General features: G+C 35.8%; 1 protein-coding gene across 1 annotated transcript; it reads left to right on the top strand.

Moving 5' to 3' along the window:
- Window positions 1–494: 494 nt before the first annotated feature.
- ETAA1 (ETAA1 activator of ATR kinase) lies at window positions 495–14,526 on the top strand (the record flags this gene model as incomplete). Its single annotated transcript, XM_080937224.1, has 6 exons — window positions 495–720; window positions 1,641–1,766; window positions 2,029–2,102; window positions 6,079–6,191; window positions 6,406–8,351; window positions 14,402–14,526. 6 exons carry the CDS (start codon window positions 495–497, stop codon window positions 14,524–14,526), a joined length of 2,610 nt encoding a protein of 869 aa, XP_080793350.1.
- Between the last annotated feature and the right edge of the window lie 1,763 nt (window positions 14,527–16,289).

Raw genomic sequence — 16,289 nt, 5'->3', positions numbered from 1 at the left:
TCATGCACATAACATAACATCTATGAACCATTGTGATTATTCTCTCCAGAACTATATTCTCTATCTTCTCATATTATTGAATAACACACCATCATTTGAATCTTAGAAATAATCAATTTAAATAGTACATTCAATAAGAATCTGTCATTGTATTTGATCTCTTTACTGTCTCACATACTAAGTCCCAGCCACATGTCCAGAAAAGAGTCCTGCAATTCCTTGTTTGTTGGAGGAGGCTGAAGATACACCTCAGAAAACTCAAACTTCCCCAGCTGAAGCTGCCTCTCAACTGCTAGACCTGCTGGCAGCCTCCTAACCCCGCCCCTCAAACAGACACAGTCAATCAACATCAGGTTTAGTAACCCCGCCCTCACACAGAGGCAGCCAATCAGAAGAGGCGTATTTTGCGCGCCAGACTTGCAAAGATGGCGGTGGCTTGTGTTGTGCGGGTTCCTTGGGAAGCCGTTGCCGGGCTCCTCCGTTGCAAAATGTGAATGCGGCTGAAGGCCGGTGCTACAGGAATGAGTCGGCGAAGGAAGTATGCTGACAGCCCTGCCCGGAGGAGCACTCCGCGCAAGGCGGCTGCCGAGAACTGCTGCGGAGCCGTGGCGGAGCCGGGGCCGCGAGCGTCCTGGGCGGCCCGTAACTCCCAGCTCAGCCGGGCGCGAACGCGGCGGGCGCGGCGGCGGGCAGTGGCTGACGGCGGGCAGAGTCCCGTGGGTGAGGAGAGGGTGGGGAGCGGAGCCCGGCGGTGTGGACGGCGGGAGGCTTAGGGCTGCAGAGCCGAGTCTAATCCACCGGGCCCTTTTCTCAGTGACTCTTGTGGGCGGGGTCTGCCGGGGACTGCGTCTGGGACTTTTGCCACCTAGGTCCCCTCCCCCGGTTTTCCTGTTTTGTTTTGCAATAAGGGCCATCTCTACAACTGTGGTGTGCTCCCGGAACTAGCTAGGTGTAACATCCGGTTAGACTAACAAACCGAAGGCGTGTTCCTTTCTGTAAACTTTGGGAGTTAAAAGATTTCTATCCCAATAAGGAGCAGACTCAGAACCTCTCTGTTCACGAGTGTGCTCTTAAAACACAACGTCTGTTACCTTGTCTGTTTCTGCTGTGATAAACCAAAGCAGGGAACGAACAGTAACATTGTAAAAATTTAGGTGATCCTCTACAGAGCTTCCCTAGAAACAAATCACTAATTGTTTTAGAATGGATGGAGTAGAAAATTTGGGTAGCGTTGACAGAAGGGGCTTGTGAGAGTTTACTGTGGATTTCTATTTGGATGCATTTGCAACACATCTGCTGCCAGCCAGCGTGGGTCCCTAAAACCCAATGATAGTAATCCAGCGACCAGGTGGTTATCATTCCTCGGTCTTTGGAACTTTCAACAAAACACTCCCCAACTACAGTGCTAAACTTAAGAACTATTAAGACATCATTTTTGGTTGTGAGCCTAGCCTTTAACGACTGAGCCATCTCTCCAGCCCAAGACATTATTTTTATTGAAACATTTTCATTGTGGTTACAGTAATTGCCTTTAAGAGACAAGTTTTATATTGGACATAAAAATTAATTTGTCTAAGCTGTTATATGATGTTAGCTTTTCAGAAGTAAGGCTTAAGTGCAATGGTTGTCGTCTTGTGCAGAAAAGGAGACACCAACACAAGTTCTGAAAATGGATTTATTATCCTGTACCTTCAACTCTCCAAATGATCCAGATGGACAGACTGATATCTTCTGGGATCAAAATTCTCCAATGACAAAACAGTTAGGTAATCTGTTATTATTTTTATGTGCGTAGGTGCTTAATGAAGGATTAGTGTTGGTAAAATATTAGACCGGTAACATCGTAATACAATGGTTTTGGAGTTTTGTTGTTGTTTTGTTTTTGAGAATCTCGTGTGTGATTTTTCTGTCTAATATGCCATGACGTTAGTGTGGAGTCATTTAAGTTGTACTGATTACAGTTGCTTCCTGAAAGTGACAACTGATTTTAAAATTCCTAAAATTTATGGAAATGTCCTGTTTCTTCAGGTAAAGGAAGGAAAAAGATTCCCAGTGCATACAGTGATGAGATCTCACATATTGTTAATCGTATTGCTCCTCAGGTAAATATGGCAAAGCTTGTGGTTTATAAAACAGCAAAAATTGCATCCGGTGTGGTTGTGGTTCTTTCATATGTAAAATACCATGTTTAGAGCAATCAAGGTTGTGTTTGGCTTTTCTGGGTGAGTGTCTTGGAAAAAAAATGAATGACCAATAGAACGTGCAACATGTGTCAGAATCTATGGGACATAGTTTCCGACCCCTTTGGATGTTCAAATCTACAGACTCTGAAGTTCTTTCCATAACTTCTGTGGTTTTGCATGGTGACCTGTACATACTCTGTCTCTTTCACTTCACTCATTCATTCATTCGATAATGCTGAAACTCAAACTCAGGGACTCACTTTTACTGGGCAAGTGCTCTACCACTAAGCTAAGCCTCCACTCCCTCCCTTATATTTAGGTCATTTCTAGGTTATTATTATCTTAAATAATATAGTTAGTTGCTATGGTGTACTGAAGCTTTTATTGTTAATGCTTTGTTAATTAGTCAGTCATGGGTGCCACAGTAGAGAGAAGCATCTCAGAATGCTAAGTCTTCATTTTCTGAAGGAGCAGAGGGGTTTATCCTTGGAAAGACTGACATTAGCCCGCTCACTCCAGGTACTTTATTCAAACATTATACAAGGGTAATTGGGACTGGGAAAGGTTCCAGCTACCAAAGTTATCTTGACTTGCTGCCCATGAGAGCAGACAGCCCACACAAATCTCCGCCCCTTTTAACCATCGCTAGCTATAATCGAAAGTAAGAGCTCTGGGTTTGCCAGGAGTGTCTTAGGACCAAGGTTGGTGCAGCTGCAAGCATGCTCTCATGTGCTGATTCTCTAGAGAGACATTTCTTCAAGATAGTAGCAGACTTAAAACAGTGTCTCAGCCTCTAGTGATTGACGCAAACATGGCAAAGGCTTTGTTGAAACCTTTCATTCAAAGCCAGACACAAGGGCTTTAACATATATATATCACTTAGAGCCATGCATAAAGGAAGGCTTTATATGCGTCTACAGTGCTGCTTCACTTGCTGTAGTGAAAATTTTCCCTATTGCAGTGTCTCTTAGCATTCTTAATGACTAATCACCTAGAACCACTGTAAAATTAGATCACTAGATTTAGATATAGGCCTTATAAAGCCTCTTCTGCGTGACTCCTAGGGAGTCAATTAAATGCTCCTAACCCCGACTCATTCAACAATAAAGTAAAATTATTACCAGCTTTGCTTTCTTCAGTGGATTATTAGGATTAAGGAACATAGAATATTATAATAAACTGAAGAGTACTAGAAATATAATGTGCTTTACTTATTGTAGTTTTTTTTTCTTTACTTCAGTTTTTGTGCTGGCTGAGCGAGAGAGTTTTAATCATTTAACACAAAGGAGTCTAGTAACTCATCCCTTTTATTAGGCCCGTCATTGTTAGAAGAGAAGCTGTTCTGAGTTTCTTGTCTTTTCCTTACTTAATTCTTTTTACATTTTAAAAAGTGTGTGTGTGTGTCTGTCTGTCTGTCTGTCTGTCTGTACATGTATATATGTACTTGTCTGCCCATACCCACAGCATGTGTGTGGAAGAGGTCATCTTACCAGTCAGTTCTTTTCTTTGCTTCTGTTGGTCCAAGGGAATGAACTCAGGTCATAAGGCTTGGTAGCAAATACCTTTACATGCTGAGCCGTTTTGCCAGCCCCCTTTTTCTTAATTAACAACACCTAAATTCACAGAATATTTTAGTTTTCCCTGATGTTGCCTTTGAGGACATTCCTGTATTTTTCCATAATATGCCCTTGGATAATGCTATGTGTTATCGCTATGTATTATGGCCTGTAGTAAGTACCCACAGATGCCACTGGTCCAAAATTTGGTTATAAGAAATCACTATGTCCAAAAAGAGAAGATAGGAGGTACAACTTTTTCTCTGGCTACAGAAATCTAGACTTAGAATCAACAGTCTGTACAGCTTTGTAGCTAGTAGCTCTGCTCCCTGTATTGTAATGCCATAGGATTTATATTGTATCAACTCTTTCTCAAGTACATTTATGCCACAATGTTATTACTGTGCAGGTTAACAGTATGTTTTTATTAACTACATCAGAGAAGCACAATATAACATGTTTGGGCTGACCAGCCTAACACAAATGATACAATGTTGAGTATACTACTGGCTCCTTAACTAAATGGGCTGGAAATAGCAACTCATGTGAAGAAAAGACAGCAATACTAGGATTACTCAATCTGTGTCTTCTGCTGGGCATTCTTGAAGCAGGTTAATTGTTGATAGCATTAAGATCTCTCAGAAAATGTCATACTCTCATACATGTTTGAGGTTTTCTTAGTTATCTTTAAATCATTTAATTTCTTCCTAATAATTCAAATTTCAATTATTAAGACATACATTTGCATATTTGGTAGTCATTCCATTTTCTGTAGTGATTTCTTCTGTGGTGGTTAAAGTCTTTATTTTCCTCATATAACTTTATACAATGCTCACTAAGATCAATAAAAGCTTAGACAATTTGTGTGACACCTCGAATGTATTTAGGAATCAATAAGCTATGTACTAGTCATAATTTAAAATAAGCACTTACAAGTAGTACATAAACATACAGAGTCTGACTCTTGGTATCTACGCTTGAGGCTACATAAAGTTTATCTTGGCTTTTTAAAACTTTTTATGAGTTTAATTTATTTTTAAGTAGACAGGTTCCAAAATTAAGTCATTAAGAATGTTACTTAGGAGTGTTGTACAAATAACTCAGAAAATATTGAATATTATGGTGAAATTAACTGATTTCATTATTTTATAAAACCAAAGATCTTTTTGCCTAAACTTTCAAGTAAGTAAATGTAAAATGGCACTTTCTTTTTAAAAACATGTTGTTTTCCATGAATGTATGCATGCAGCACATATTTGTAAAGCTCAGAGAATGATCAATGGAGTGATCTCTCACACTAGGCTCAAATTAGAATTCCCTGTAATCTAGTAATGAGGCATTTTTTTTAACCTTGTATCATCTTTCATACTTATTCTTTCTAGTTACCATAAACAAGATTGATTAATTTGGTCTGCTAGTTCAGTTTATAACAGTGGTTCTCAAGCTTTCTAAGTCTGTGATTCTTTAATGCAGTTCCACATGACCCCCAAACAAAATTCTTCTTGTTGCTACTTCATAACTATAATTTTGCTACTGTTATGAATCATAATGTTTTTGTAAATGCTTTTGGAGATAGAGGGTTGCAAAAGGGTTCATGACCCACAGGTTGAGAACCACTGGCTTATAATACAAAGCTCATTTCATAATTTTGTGATTAAGAAACTAAAAAAATACAGCAAAAATAATTTTTTTTCTACTTGAGGTTTTCAGCTTTTGTCTTTTTTTGTCTGTTTGTCCATTCTTAGCTTTAACTTTGACCTTGCTGTAAAATCTCTAATCAGTTCTGACATTTCTTCTATTTACATAGAAGGTAGAACTCCCAATTTTTATGTAAAAGTTTATAAAGTTTATAAGGATAAGAAAACTGGAGAATGGGTGCTGCAGAAAGAATTTTGAATATTATTTTCAGGTCTGATAATTGTATGTAGTTTCTGGTTTTATTAGTTTCTTACAATTGAATGTAATTTTTTTCCTCTACAAAATGTTCTTTTATATGTATATAACATCAATATGTATTTGATAGGCAATGTACTTTAAACCTTGGCTTATACATATGTATATGGAATGCCTGAGTTTAAATTTTTTTTTATGGGAACATAAATGGATCATAGCTTCTGATTTACTGCTTTCCACCAGCTTCTCATTGTTTGAGTTTTTTTAGTGAATTCTCCTCCTCTAGTCTCCTCTCTCTCTCTTTCTCTCTCTCTCTCTCTCTCTCTCTCTCTCTCTCTCTCTCTCTCTCTTTCTCTCTCTCTCTCTCTCTCCTTCCTTAGAGTGGGAATAGTGGTTATTTGTTTTATGGGGCTTTTAATGCTTTTCTTCTCTTCCCTCTTTCAAAGGATGAAAAACCAGTAACAAACTCCATGCTGGGTGTATGGATTGGCGAAACTGCTATTCCTTGTACTCCTAGTGTAGCAAAAGAGAAGTCAAGAGTGAAAATCAGCTGCACAAAGTGAGTTCAGTCTTCACATCTTGTAATTAACTGAGAGAGGTATTCTTACTATTTTAGGTTTTGAATTAAGCAAAATTGGTAAACCCGTTTTGTTTCAGTGTGTGTTAAAAAAAATGTTATTCTGTTAGTTAAAATTTTGTCACACCAAACTAAATAATAATTGAGTAGTTCTTAAACAGTTTTTAATTAAAACATTTCAATGTCATTTTAATAGATTAAAAACAAAAAATCGAGAGAAAGAACTTATGAAATTGGCCCAACAGTTTGATAAAAATATGGAAGAACTTGATGTGATCCATGAGCAAGATGAAAAGAATCATGATCTTATCCAGATGACTTCAGAAGTTGGACATTTACATAAAGATTCCATGCAGATGGCATCAGATGGCATAGCTCCTGAAATCAGTTGTACTCCAATAAAGAAGCAAATGAAAGGAGACACCAGACTATCTCAGGAAAAGGGGCAAGACAACAGTCAGAAACCCTTTGACCAAAATGTTGAAGCAGCCTTGAATGCTATTTTTGATGGTTCCACTCAGATGTGTAGTGGACAGCTAAGCCAAGATCTGTCAGATTCTGTTTTAAACAATAGTAAAACTTTCTTGAGAAAGAAAAATGTCTTATTACAAGAGGAAATCGTTACTACTGAAACTCTGCGCACTAAAAACCTGGTAAATAAAATTCCAGTATCACCTTCCCCTCAAGTAGATACTACCGTAATACTAAAATCATGTGTGACACCCTGTCCTAAGACACCAGCAGCATCTAATAAACATCTTGATGAGTCAACTGCTAATGATTTTGAGGATGATTGGGAAAGCTTACTAGGCTGTGAACCCTTCCTTATGGAGAATGCTGAAATGCTTGAACTCTTTCCTTCTACAACTGCGCAAGGTACTGGTCAGAAGACAGTTTGTACCTCGATTGGTGAAAATGATACAATCACATCAAGAGCAAATATGAATCTAGGTGGAAGGTTAAGAGATTCAGAAGTAACACTGGATCTCCCTTCAAAGACACAAAACAGAGAACTAAGTAATGCTGGAGAATATAGGTTTTCACCACATCAGGGTGCTGAATCAAGGAAGTTACCATTGACTGCAAATAATGTGAGTTTTGAGAAAACTGTAACTAACTTTGTTAGTAAAAATGAAGATTATGAAAGATATCTGAAAGAAGGTGGTCGTAGTAAGTGCATACTTAATGTACCTGCCTCTAACAAGTCTGGTTCATACACAGGGTATCCTAATGAACAAAATGATGAGCTTGGTGTTAATCTGCCTTTGAAAGTACCTACTACTGACCCATTTGATTCTGTGTTCTTGGACAAAGAAAACATTGGATGTAACACAAATCAGTCTTGTGGATCAAAGTTCAGTTCTTCCTTTGATGACTGGAATGATCCCCTGTTGGCCAGTGAAATGGTTAAAGCATGCCATCAATTAGAGACTACCTGGGAAGCAGATGATGTAGATGATGATTTGTTATATCAGGCTTGTGATGACATTGAAAGACTAACTCAGCAAGAAAACCAGGGCAGCAAGGAGTCAGAAAGTATAAATAATCCTTCGAAACTGAGATCCAGAAGTATTTCTACTACATGTAAGCAAGGGAGTCAGTTGGTACCATCTAAACATCGTAATCTTGTCAGCTCGGCAGTGCCATCGTGTTTAGCAAATAAATCACAAATAAATAAGCCAATGAGAGTGGAGAAAAGAAACATATGTGGAAATTTTCCCAATACTTTGTCTGCTACAAATCTGTCTGTGTGCTCCAGGAATTCAAGTGATAATCAGAACATACAAGTGAATAGCTCAAAGTTTGTTCTTGGGCGAAGTTCAAATTTGAATGTTAATTTGGGTCCTGTGAGCACAGTAATTGCTACCAATGTGCAGTTGAGTACTCATCTGCTATCCCACCGCTGCTTAGCCGATAGAGCGCAGAATGACAACAAAATACAAAAGTCATCAAAATTTACATTTAAGAAGAAAAATCTTCAGTTTCTTTCTCAATTAAATCAGAATCATCTAGGAGGAAGTATGCCTGCTAACAAAATCTCACAGGATTTAGGGAAAAGCGAAAGTGTCAATTCACTGCTTGATGCTAATCAACAGCAGTCTTCAATAAAACATTTTGAGTCCTTGAAACCATCTTCCTCAGGTTTGTATCAAGTAGTTTCTTTGAAAAGTGTTAATGTTACTCATTTTGACTAACAGGTACTAATAGTGTCTAAAGAAAATTCAGTGCTGATTGTGACAATTTATGAGTTATTTGATGCAACCCTTTTAAGTCGTCTAATTCATCTTTTCTTGGATTATTATTCCCTCCCCTCGATACATATATTCCATTAATCCCACCTCAAAAATTGCATCTTGAAACTGTCTACTGTTTACATTGGTACCACCCTAAATCCAACTTTGTCACCTTAGATTCTAATCTTCGCAACTGCAAAGTAATCTTTTAAACCCACATAAGACATTTATTCTCTCTTCTTTTTCCTCTTCCTCCTCTTCTCCTCCTCTCTACAAGCATGCCCTTTCTCCCTAACCTCACCCCACATGCGACTCCCCTGGCCTCAATTCTTGGGGCCAGTAAACTCACCTGAGAGCAGCTTCCCAATAAACCTGCCTTTAATGTCATCTTAAAAAGAGCAGGGAGGGAGAAGTAGATGAAACCATACATAAAATATAAAGCTTAAAGTATAATCTGCAAAATACTGAATTATCTTCTTTCTCTAACTCGTCTTACCTACTAAAACAGGAAATACAATGGTATGTAGTAATTTGAGCTAATTACTTTGTATAGGAACAACACTGTTATTAGTTTGGAATATGCCCTAAAACTTTAATCATCTTATATTGTAAATCGTGATGTTCGATTATGACATTTTCATACTTGTTTATCTTAGTTGCGGCATCTCATTCATTAGCCCATTTGCTACTGGCCCCTCCTCTTCTCAAATGTTCATGCTTCATGCCATTTGTTGTTGTTTGCTTTATTCTTCAGTCTTTCATTTATGAACACTAAGTTTGCTCACATGACTTAGCTGTTGTAAATGCATGTTTCTGTATAAACATGGGTATACAAGCTTATCTATTGCCTAGTATAACTAGTCTTAGCCTTTGACGACCCTTTGTACAGATTATTCTAGTGATCATGTGTGTGTGTGTGTGTGTGTGTGTGTGTGTGTGTGTGTGTGTGTGTGTGTATCTGGCTTTTCCCACCAAGAGTGTGTAAAGGTTTCTCCCACCTTGATAAGTATTCTAGTCGAGGTAAGCTGAAATGCAATAGTAGTTTTAATTTGTATTTCCTTGATGGCTAATAATACTGAACTTTAAGAAAAGTGTTAATTTGTTGGCTTAGTTATACTTTTTTTGGGGTCTCATTTAATTTGCTGCTTGTTGTCTGGATTACCCGTGCGCTTTTTGTATTTAGTTGTTGAATCCGTTATATTTTCTGGATATTAGTTCCTGTTCTAAGTATCTGGCCAAGATATTCTCCCATTATCTAGTTTGTGTATTCACTGTGGTTACTAATTCTGTTGTGCAAATTCTTTATAATTTGATACAGTCCTGCCACTCCATTCTGGCCTTTTTTCTCTGAGCTATTAGAGTCCTTTCCAGAAACTGCTGTCCATTGCCTATATTTTGCAGTGTTTTACCTGCTTTTTAGTACAGAACTTACTATTTTTATCCGTATTGTGTTGGGTTTTAGAAAGGGTGATACTACATACATATTGATACCCATTTTTTTCCAGCATCATTTGTTAAAAAGCTTTTTTTAAAGTTTTTAGACCCTCAGGAATCATCTGTAGCTGCATGCATTTGTCTGCTTTTGTGACAGCATTGTGCTGATTTTGTTACTCTTACTCTGTGACAATTTGAAATTTGTTTTGGTGCCACTGGTATTATTAATTTTACTTAAGACTGCTTTAGCTGTGTGTGTTTGAGTGTGTCTGTCTGTCTGTCTGTCCATGTCCCTGTATAAGTTTCTGTATAAATTTTAGAATGTTTTTTTCTAGTCCTGTGTAGTATGTCATTGGAGTTTTGATGGGGATTGCATTGAATCTGTGGACCCATTTTGGTGATAGGGCCATTTTTCACAGCTTTAATTCTTCTCATGTGTGAATGTGGACGTGTATTCATCTTCTAGGTTAGAAAATTTCTTCTTTGTTCTACAGTTGTAATTGACAGCAATCCACAGTGTAGGTCTTTCACTTTCTTCATTGTTTTAATCCTAGAGTTTTGTTGTGGCTTGCTCTTGTGGTACGTTTGATTGTATAGAAGAGCTACTAATTTTTATGTATTAGGGTTTTTGGTTTTTTTTTTTTTTTTTTATAGTGTTACATTACTAAAGATGTTTATCTCATTTAAGACATTTAGTGATGTTTTTGGAGCCCTTTTTGTATTATCATGTTGTTAGCAAATGGATATGATCTGGTAACTTCTGTTTCTGTTTCCTCTTAGTGCTTTATTGCTGCAGTTAAGACATCAAACACTGTTGAATAAGAGCAGAAAGAACAACTTTCTTTCATATATAATCTTAATACAGAAATGGTACTAAGTTTCTAGCAGTATAATGTTAACTGTAGGTTTATACATTTTTTAGTGTGGTGAGGTATGATCCTTCTGTTCTTAGATTCTTTATGGTTGGCATGAGTGACTGACTGTTTAGTTTTTATTTAAAACTTTCTGGGAATGTGTTAAGATGATCATGTGATTTTTTTTTCTTTTTTTTAACCTTGATTTTATTTATGTGTTATGTTTGTTGATTTGTGTAGGCTGAGTCATGTCTACCTCCTTGGAATGAAGTCAGCTTGATGATGATTTTGTTACTATGTTAGTGAATTTGATTTGCAAGTATTTTATTAAGTGAATTTTGCAATGTTCATCCAGGAAATATACTGTTACATTTTTATCCAGTTTTGATATCAAGGTAATACTAGCTTTGTAGAATGAATTACTTAAGATCTTTTAATACAGACAACTCAGTGCTATAGACTTCTCTCAGCAGTGACTTAGCTGTACTCTAAATGTTCTAGTAAGTTGTGTTTTTACTGTTACTTGATTTTAGACATTTTTAAAATTCCCTTCTGATTTTTTCCTTCATTTTCCCATTTGGATCTGGTAAGAAAAGAAATCTACCAGCTGATCTTAGAAAAAGATTATTCCTACTGTGTGTGTATGTGTCTGTCTGTCCATCTGTCTTTCTGTGTGTGTCTGCCCACACCTGCGCTCTTGAGCACCTATGAAAACTTATGACATAAAATCTGTTTTGTAGAAAACAGTGGGCTAGGAAAATTTCTGCCATGGTTCAATGGAATATTCCATTAAATTAATTTGATCTATGGAACAGTTTAAATTAGCTGTTTCTGTTACTTGTTTTTTGCTCAATCTACTGACAAAAAATGGACTATTGTAGCACAAACATGATTTTGTAACTGGCTCTATTGTCTTCTGATTACTTGAGTTGGCTTGTTCAAAAGGTGGTTGGGTGCACATGTGCACAGCAGTATTGTAGAGGTTAGAGGACAACTTTTAGCTTGTCAGTCATGATGGCAAGCACATCCTCAGTTCTGTTTATGGTGTGGGTCCAATTTTTCAATTCATGTCATCATGGGTAGCCTTTCACCCACTGAACCATCTCTCTGGCCTCAGGTTTTTTGTTTACTTGCTTGTTTGTTTTGTTCTGGATTTTGAGATAGAATCTGCTGTGGTTTAAGCTGTCCTGAAACTCACTATGTAGTCTCAGGCAGATCTGAAAATTCGGTCCTTTAATTTTAGTCTCCTTGAATGTTGATTACTGTCACACCCAGCCCTCATTATACTTTCTGATGGATTGTTCCATTTATTAATATACAGTGGCCTTCTTTATAAACTCTCATTTTGGTTTGAAGCCTGATTTTGTCGTCTGGGTTTTCAGATTCATTTTGTCTTTGTAGTTCATTCTATGTATGTCAGCTCATGAGATCCAGGAGATACTTATATCTTGTTTTATAATGTGTTCTGAAGGCTGTGTCTTCTAATTAGGAAATTACAGCTGTTTACATTCAGTGTGATTGTTCCGTAGTATGTAATTTCTTTCTTCATCTTAGGAGATTTTCTGGTTTACCTGTTTATAATGCTTGATTCCTTCTAAAACTGATTCCTTTATTAACTCTTCTATGAAATTTCTAAAAATGTTGTTTCTAGAGCTCTTGAACTTGTTCGACTTTTTTCATCTGCATATAGTATTTCTTTATATTATCTGAATGATGACTTAATGGGCATCAGTTGTTTTAGTTTATTTTTATCATTGAAGATATTTGTTCTATAACTTGCGATAATAACTTTGATCTCTCTCTCTCTCTCTCTCTCTCTCTCTCTGTGTGTGTGTGTGTGTGTGTGTGTGTTTGTGTGTTTAGGGGGGGCAGGGGAGATATGTTGGTGTGTCAGCAGTTTTGTCTGTTTTAGTTTTTTCTAAGAAGTGTGCAGTTCTCTGAGGCTTAGCTTTGCATGTAACTTGGTACTTGTCACTTCTCAGTATTTCTTTTCCTAGATTTACTAAATGTATGTCTTAATTTTATTAAGTGGGCTTTCAATGCCTTTAGTCTGTTTCCTCTTGTAGAATACAACTGCTCTGTTTATTATGTGTCTATGTGATCAATTTTTTTGCATTTCCTTAATAAATTATAGCTGTCATTTCTTCTTAGTACCTGTAGGTTTCCTTTAGTCCTGTTAGAGTGTACATATTGTGTGTTGTATTGTTGTCTGTGTTAGATACTGTGTTTCTATAATGATAGAGCTTGATTGGGTTAGTTTTTGCAATCACAACAGTTCAGTAAGATTTCTCCTTTACAGATTTCTGAACTTTGTGTACTTGTATCTGTTAATTCCAAAAAACAATGTAAGAATGTTGTAAATTTGAACAAATTTTACCAAATTTTATTTCAAATGGCTAGACAGACTTTGATTTTATCAGTATTGACAATGAATATTTTTCAGTGTTACAACCCAGTGTGTATTAAAACATGAAAATTGTTGTCAGTTTATTATAGTTGTAAATATACATTTATTTTAAATTGAATATACTATAACTAATTGGGTGAGGTTTCTAAAGTGAATTGAATATACTTTTAATTCAAGTAAAGACTTAATCCAGACTCCATTTTTAGGTAGATGTATAATTTGCCTGTTATCCTAGCAATATTTCTTTTAGATTTGTTCATAATGCTTAATCTTCCTGGTTAATATTAGCCTCACCTGTGTTTTTTTTTTTTTTTTTTTTTTTTTTTTTTTTTTTTTAATTCACGTTCCTTTTGATATGTCACAATCTGGTCTCAAAGTTTTATCCTTGAAACAAAAACCTGTTAGTAGCTTAAGGCTAGAGTTAGTCAATTTATAGCCTGTTTTTATACTAGAACATTAAATTTAGTGTTTTTTAAAAAAATACATGAGCATAATAACTGGTTAGAAAATGTGAATTATATAAAGTTTATTCAGATATGTCTGATAATTGATTTACATATCATATGTGACTATTTTTGTATAAAACTAATACAGTCAGCAGTTGGAATGATAGCATTTGTGGGGGTGTCCTATAGAGAATAGCAATTGCTGATCGTTATGCTTCAAATAAAATAAAAATTAAGGCACCTAGTTGCTTAGTACTATGCAACAATTTGACCTTGTAATTGATTGATATTATATACACACATATAAAAGAGAGAAGTGGGGGTGTAGCAGAAGGGCTGATGGGAAAGTGTTTAACTCTCCATAAATCAGAATTTTATAGTGTGATTTCATACATTTAAAATTATTTTCCATATTATTAAACCAATTTTGAAGACATTTTCATTTATACCATTGTGGAATAATGGTCTTTTTTTAAGTAAAATATATTTTTGTATTTCTGTACCTAAAGTCTAGCTTAGAAAATAGTAGATGTCAGAATGATCTGAGGAGTTGATTTGAAATAAACAGTTCTTGAGTATCCTTTCCAATTTCTGGTTATACCAAGAAACAAAGTAGATAGATAATATATTTTGAGAAATACATCCTTTCATTAACATTCTATTTATTATGTATGTACATGTAATTGTATATGTATTATATATTCATAATATACATATCTGTTTGATTTAATAGTCAAACCAGAGTGATGGTAATAGCAGATACTCAGAATGACTTAAAGGTTATAAGATTAATTTCTATGCTTTGTTTAATTTTTAGATGAAGAAGACAGAAATAGGAAGTATTCTCCTGAAGAAATTCAACGAAAAAGGCAGGAAGCACTGGTTCGAAGAAAGGCCAAAGCATTGCATAGTTTACAGTCAACTCCCATTTCAATGCCTTGATGAAAGTCAAGTTGGATGGTTTCACAACTATTGATGACTATCTGTGATAGGACTTTTGTTCTGGTTTCTCTGTGAGAAATTTAATGCTGACTTATAAAGCATGAGCTTCTACCTTATTTAATAAATCAGTGTTTACAGTGGTAAATGAAACTTTCTCAGAGCTGTATGTGAATTATGTGTATAAGTTTTTGGAAAATTAGCAGTAATGTATATACAGAGGAAAGTACTTGTCTTTATTAACTATGGTAACAGATGAGCATCAAAAATTGCTGTAAAGCTTCTGTAGAAGGCTTTCTCTAGCACAAAGATTAAAATTGCTAAGTAAATAGCAACTTGGCTTTGTAGTATTATTTTCAGTTATGGTTTCTTTATACATTGTCAATGTTTAACTAATATTCCCATATTCTTACTGCTCTTGCTGAAAAGTAGAAAATTTGTTTATATTCAAGAAAATTGTGTTTAATTGCTATCCAGAAGTAGTTAATTTTAAAATTTCTAAAATGTGATTAAATTTGAGTACATTTCACTACTAGGAAAACCAGAGTAGGCATTAAGTTTAGTTTAGCAAAAAGAAAAAAGAAAAAAATATGTAAGTAATAAAAGTATCAATGACATTGAGAATTGGCAGAAACATACCATCTAATCCAGCTGTATCATGTAGGTTAAACAACAATTCAAGCTGTTCTTTTTCTTTGTGCACATATGTGTTTAAGTCAGGGTTTTGCTATGTGGCCCAGGCTGGCCTTCAACTGTCTCTGTCACCCAGATGGCCCCAGACTAACAATGGTCCTCTTGCCTTAGCCTCCCTATTGCTGCTAAGTGCCACCATGCCCAGTGGTATTACTGTCAAAGTCACAGACCTGTCCTCATGTTAGAATGGCTGTTCTGAACAGTTGCATGATTTGCTTCAATCTATTAATACTTAAAATAATTGGAAGGAGCATAAACACTTAAATATAATCTCAAGTACATTAAAAATTGCTTATAAAGGTGTGTATAAACATTTTTTACTTTAAAGAATTAAGTAATCTTTCCAGGATTTAAAAATAGACCTTCTATTCTCAGTTTTCTTATAACTGTAATTTTCCTCTGATTAATTATTTAACTTAGGTGTTTTTCCCTCCATCATTCTTGGGTTTTAAACAATGAGTCAGTAATAAAAGCCTTAACTAAAGGGGAGGGCATGCAACATTTAGTAGTTTTCTAAATGTTTTTTATGAGATATGAAGAAAATTATAGATATGAAACACTTATCTTGGTCTACTGTTCACTGCTGATTAGGTGTCTTAGAGCTTTGACAATCTGATAATTATGTAATTTTCAAATGTTATTTTAGATGTACAGTAAAGTAGATTTTAATTTCTCTGTATTATCAAAGATTATATTATAAAGACCTAAATAAATGTTGTAAGTTATTTGTTGTAAGTTGTAAGTGAAGGGACTAGATTCTTTTTTTAGTGAGCCTGAATTCAGTCTGTTCTAAGTCTCTCTTTGCTTAAGTTCTCCCATCATTTGTTTTCTGTAGAATTCTTTTAAATCATCCTGCCCATCCTTTTACACTTGGACTAGTGAGTGTTTCTTTGGAATTTATACCTGACCATCCTTATTGAAATTGAAAGTGACTCCTGTTATCTTTCAGAGGAAACATAAAAAACCTTCTGGATAGTGGGGATGTGCTGGTCCAGTGGGCTGTCCCTCCTTTCATAGCACTCTACTACCCTCATTCTTTAAGTGCCCTTTGAAGGACTAGTATGCAAAGGGCC

Source organism: Micromys minutus (assembly GCF_963924665.1).
Source record: "Micromys minutus genome assembly, chromosome: 1".
Lineage (NCBI taxonomy): Eukaryota > Metazoa > Chordata > Mammalia > Rodentia > Muridae > Micromys > Micromys minutus.
This window is presented reverse-complemented; position numbering and strand designations above follow the sequence as displayed.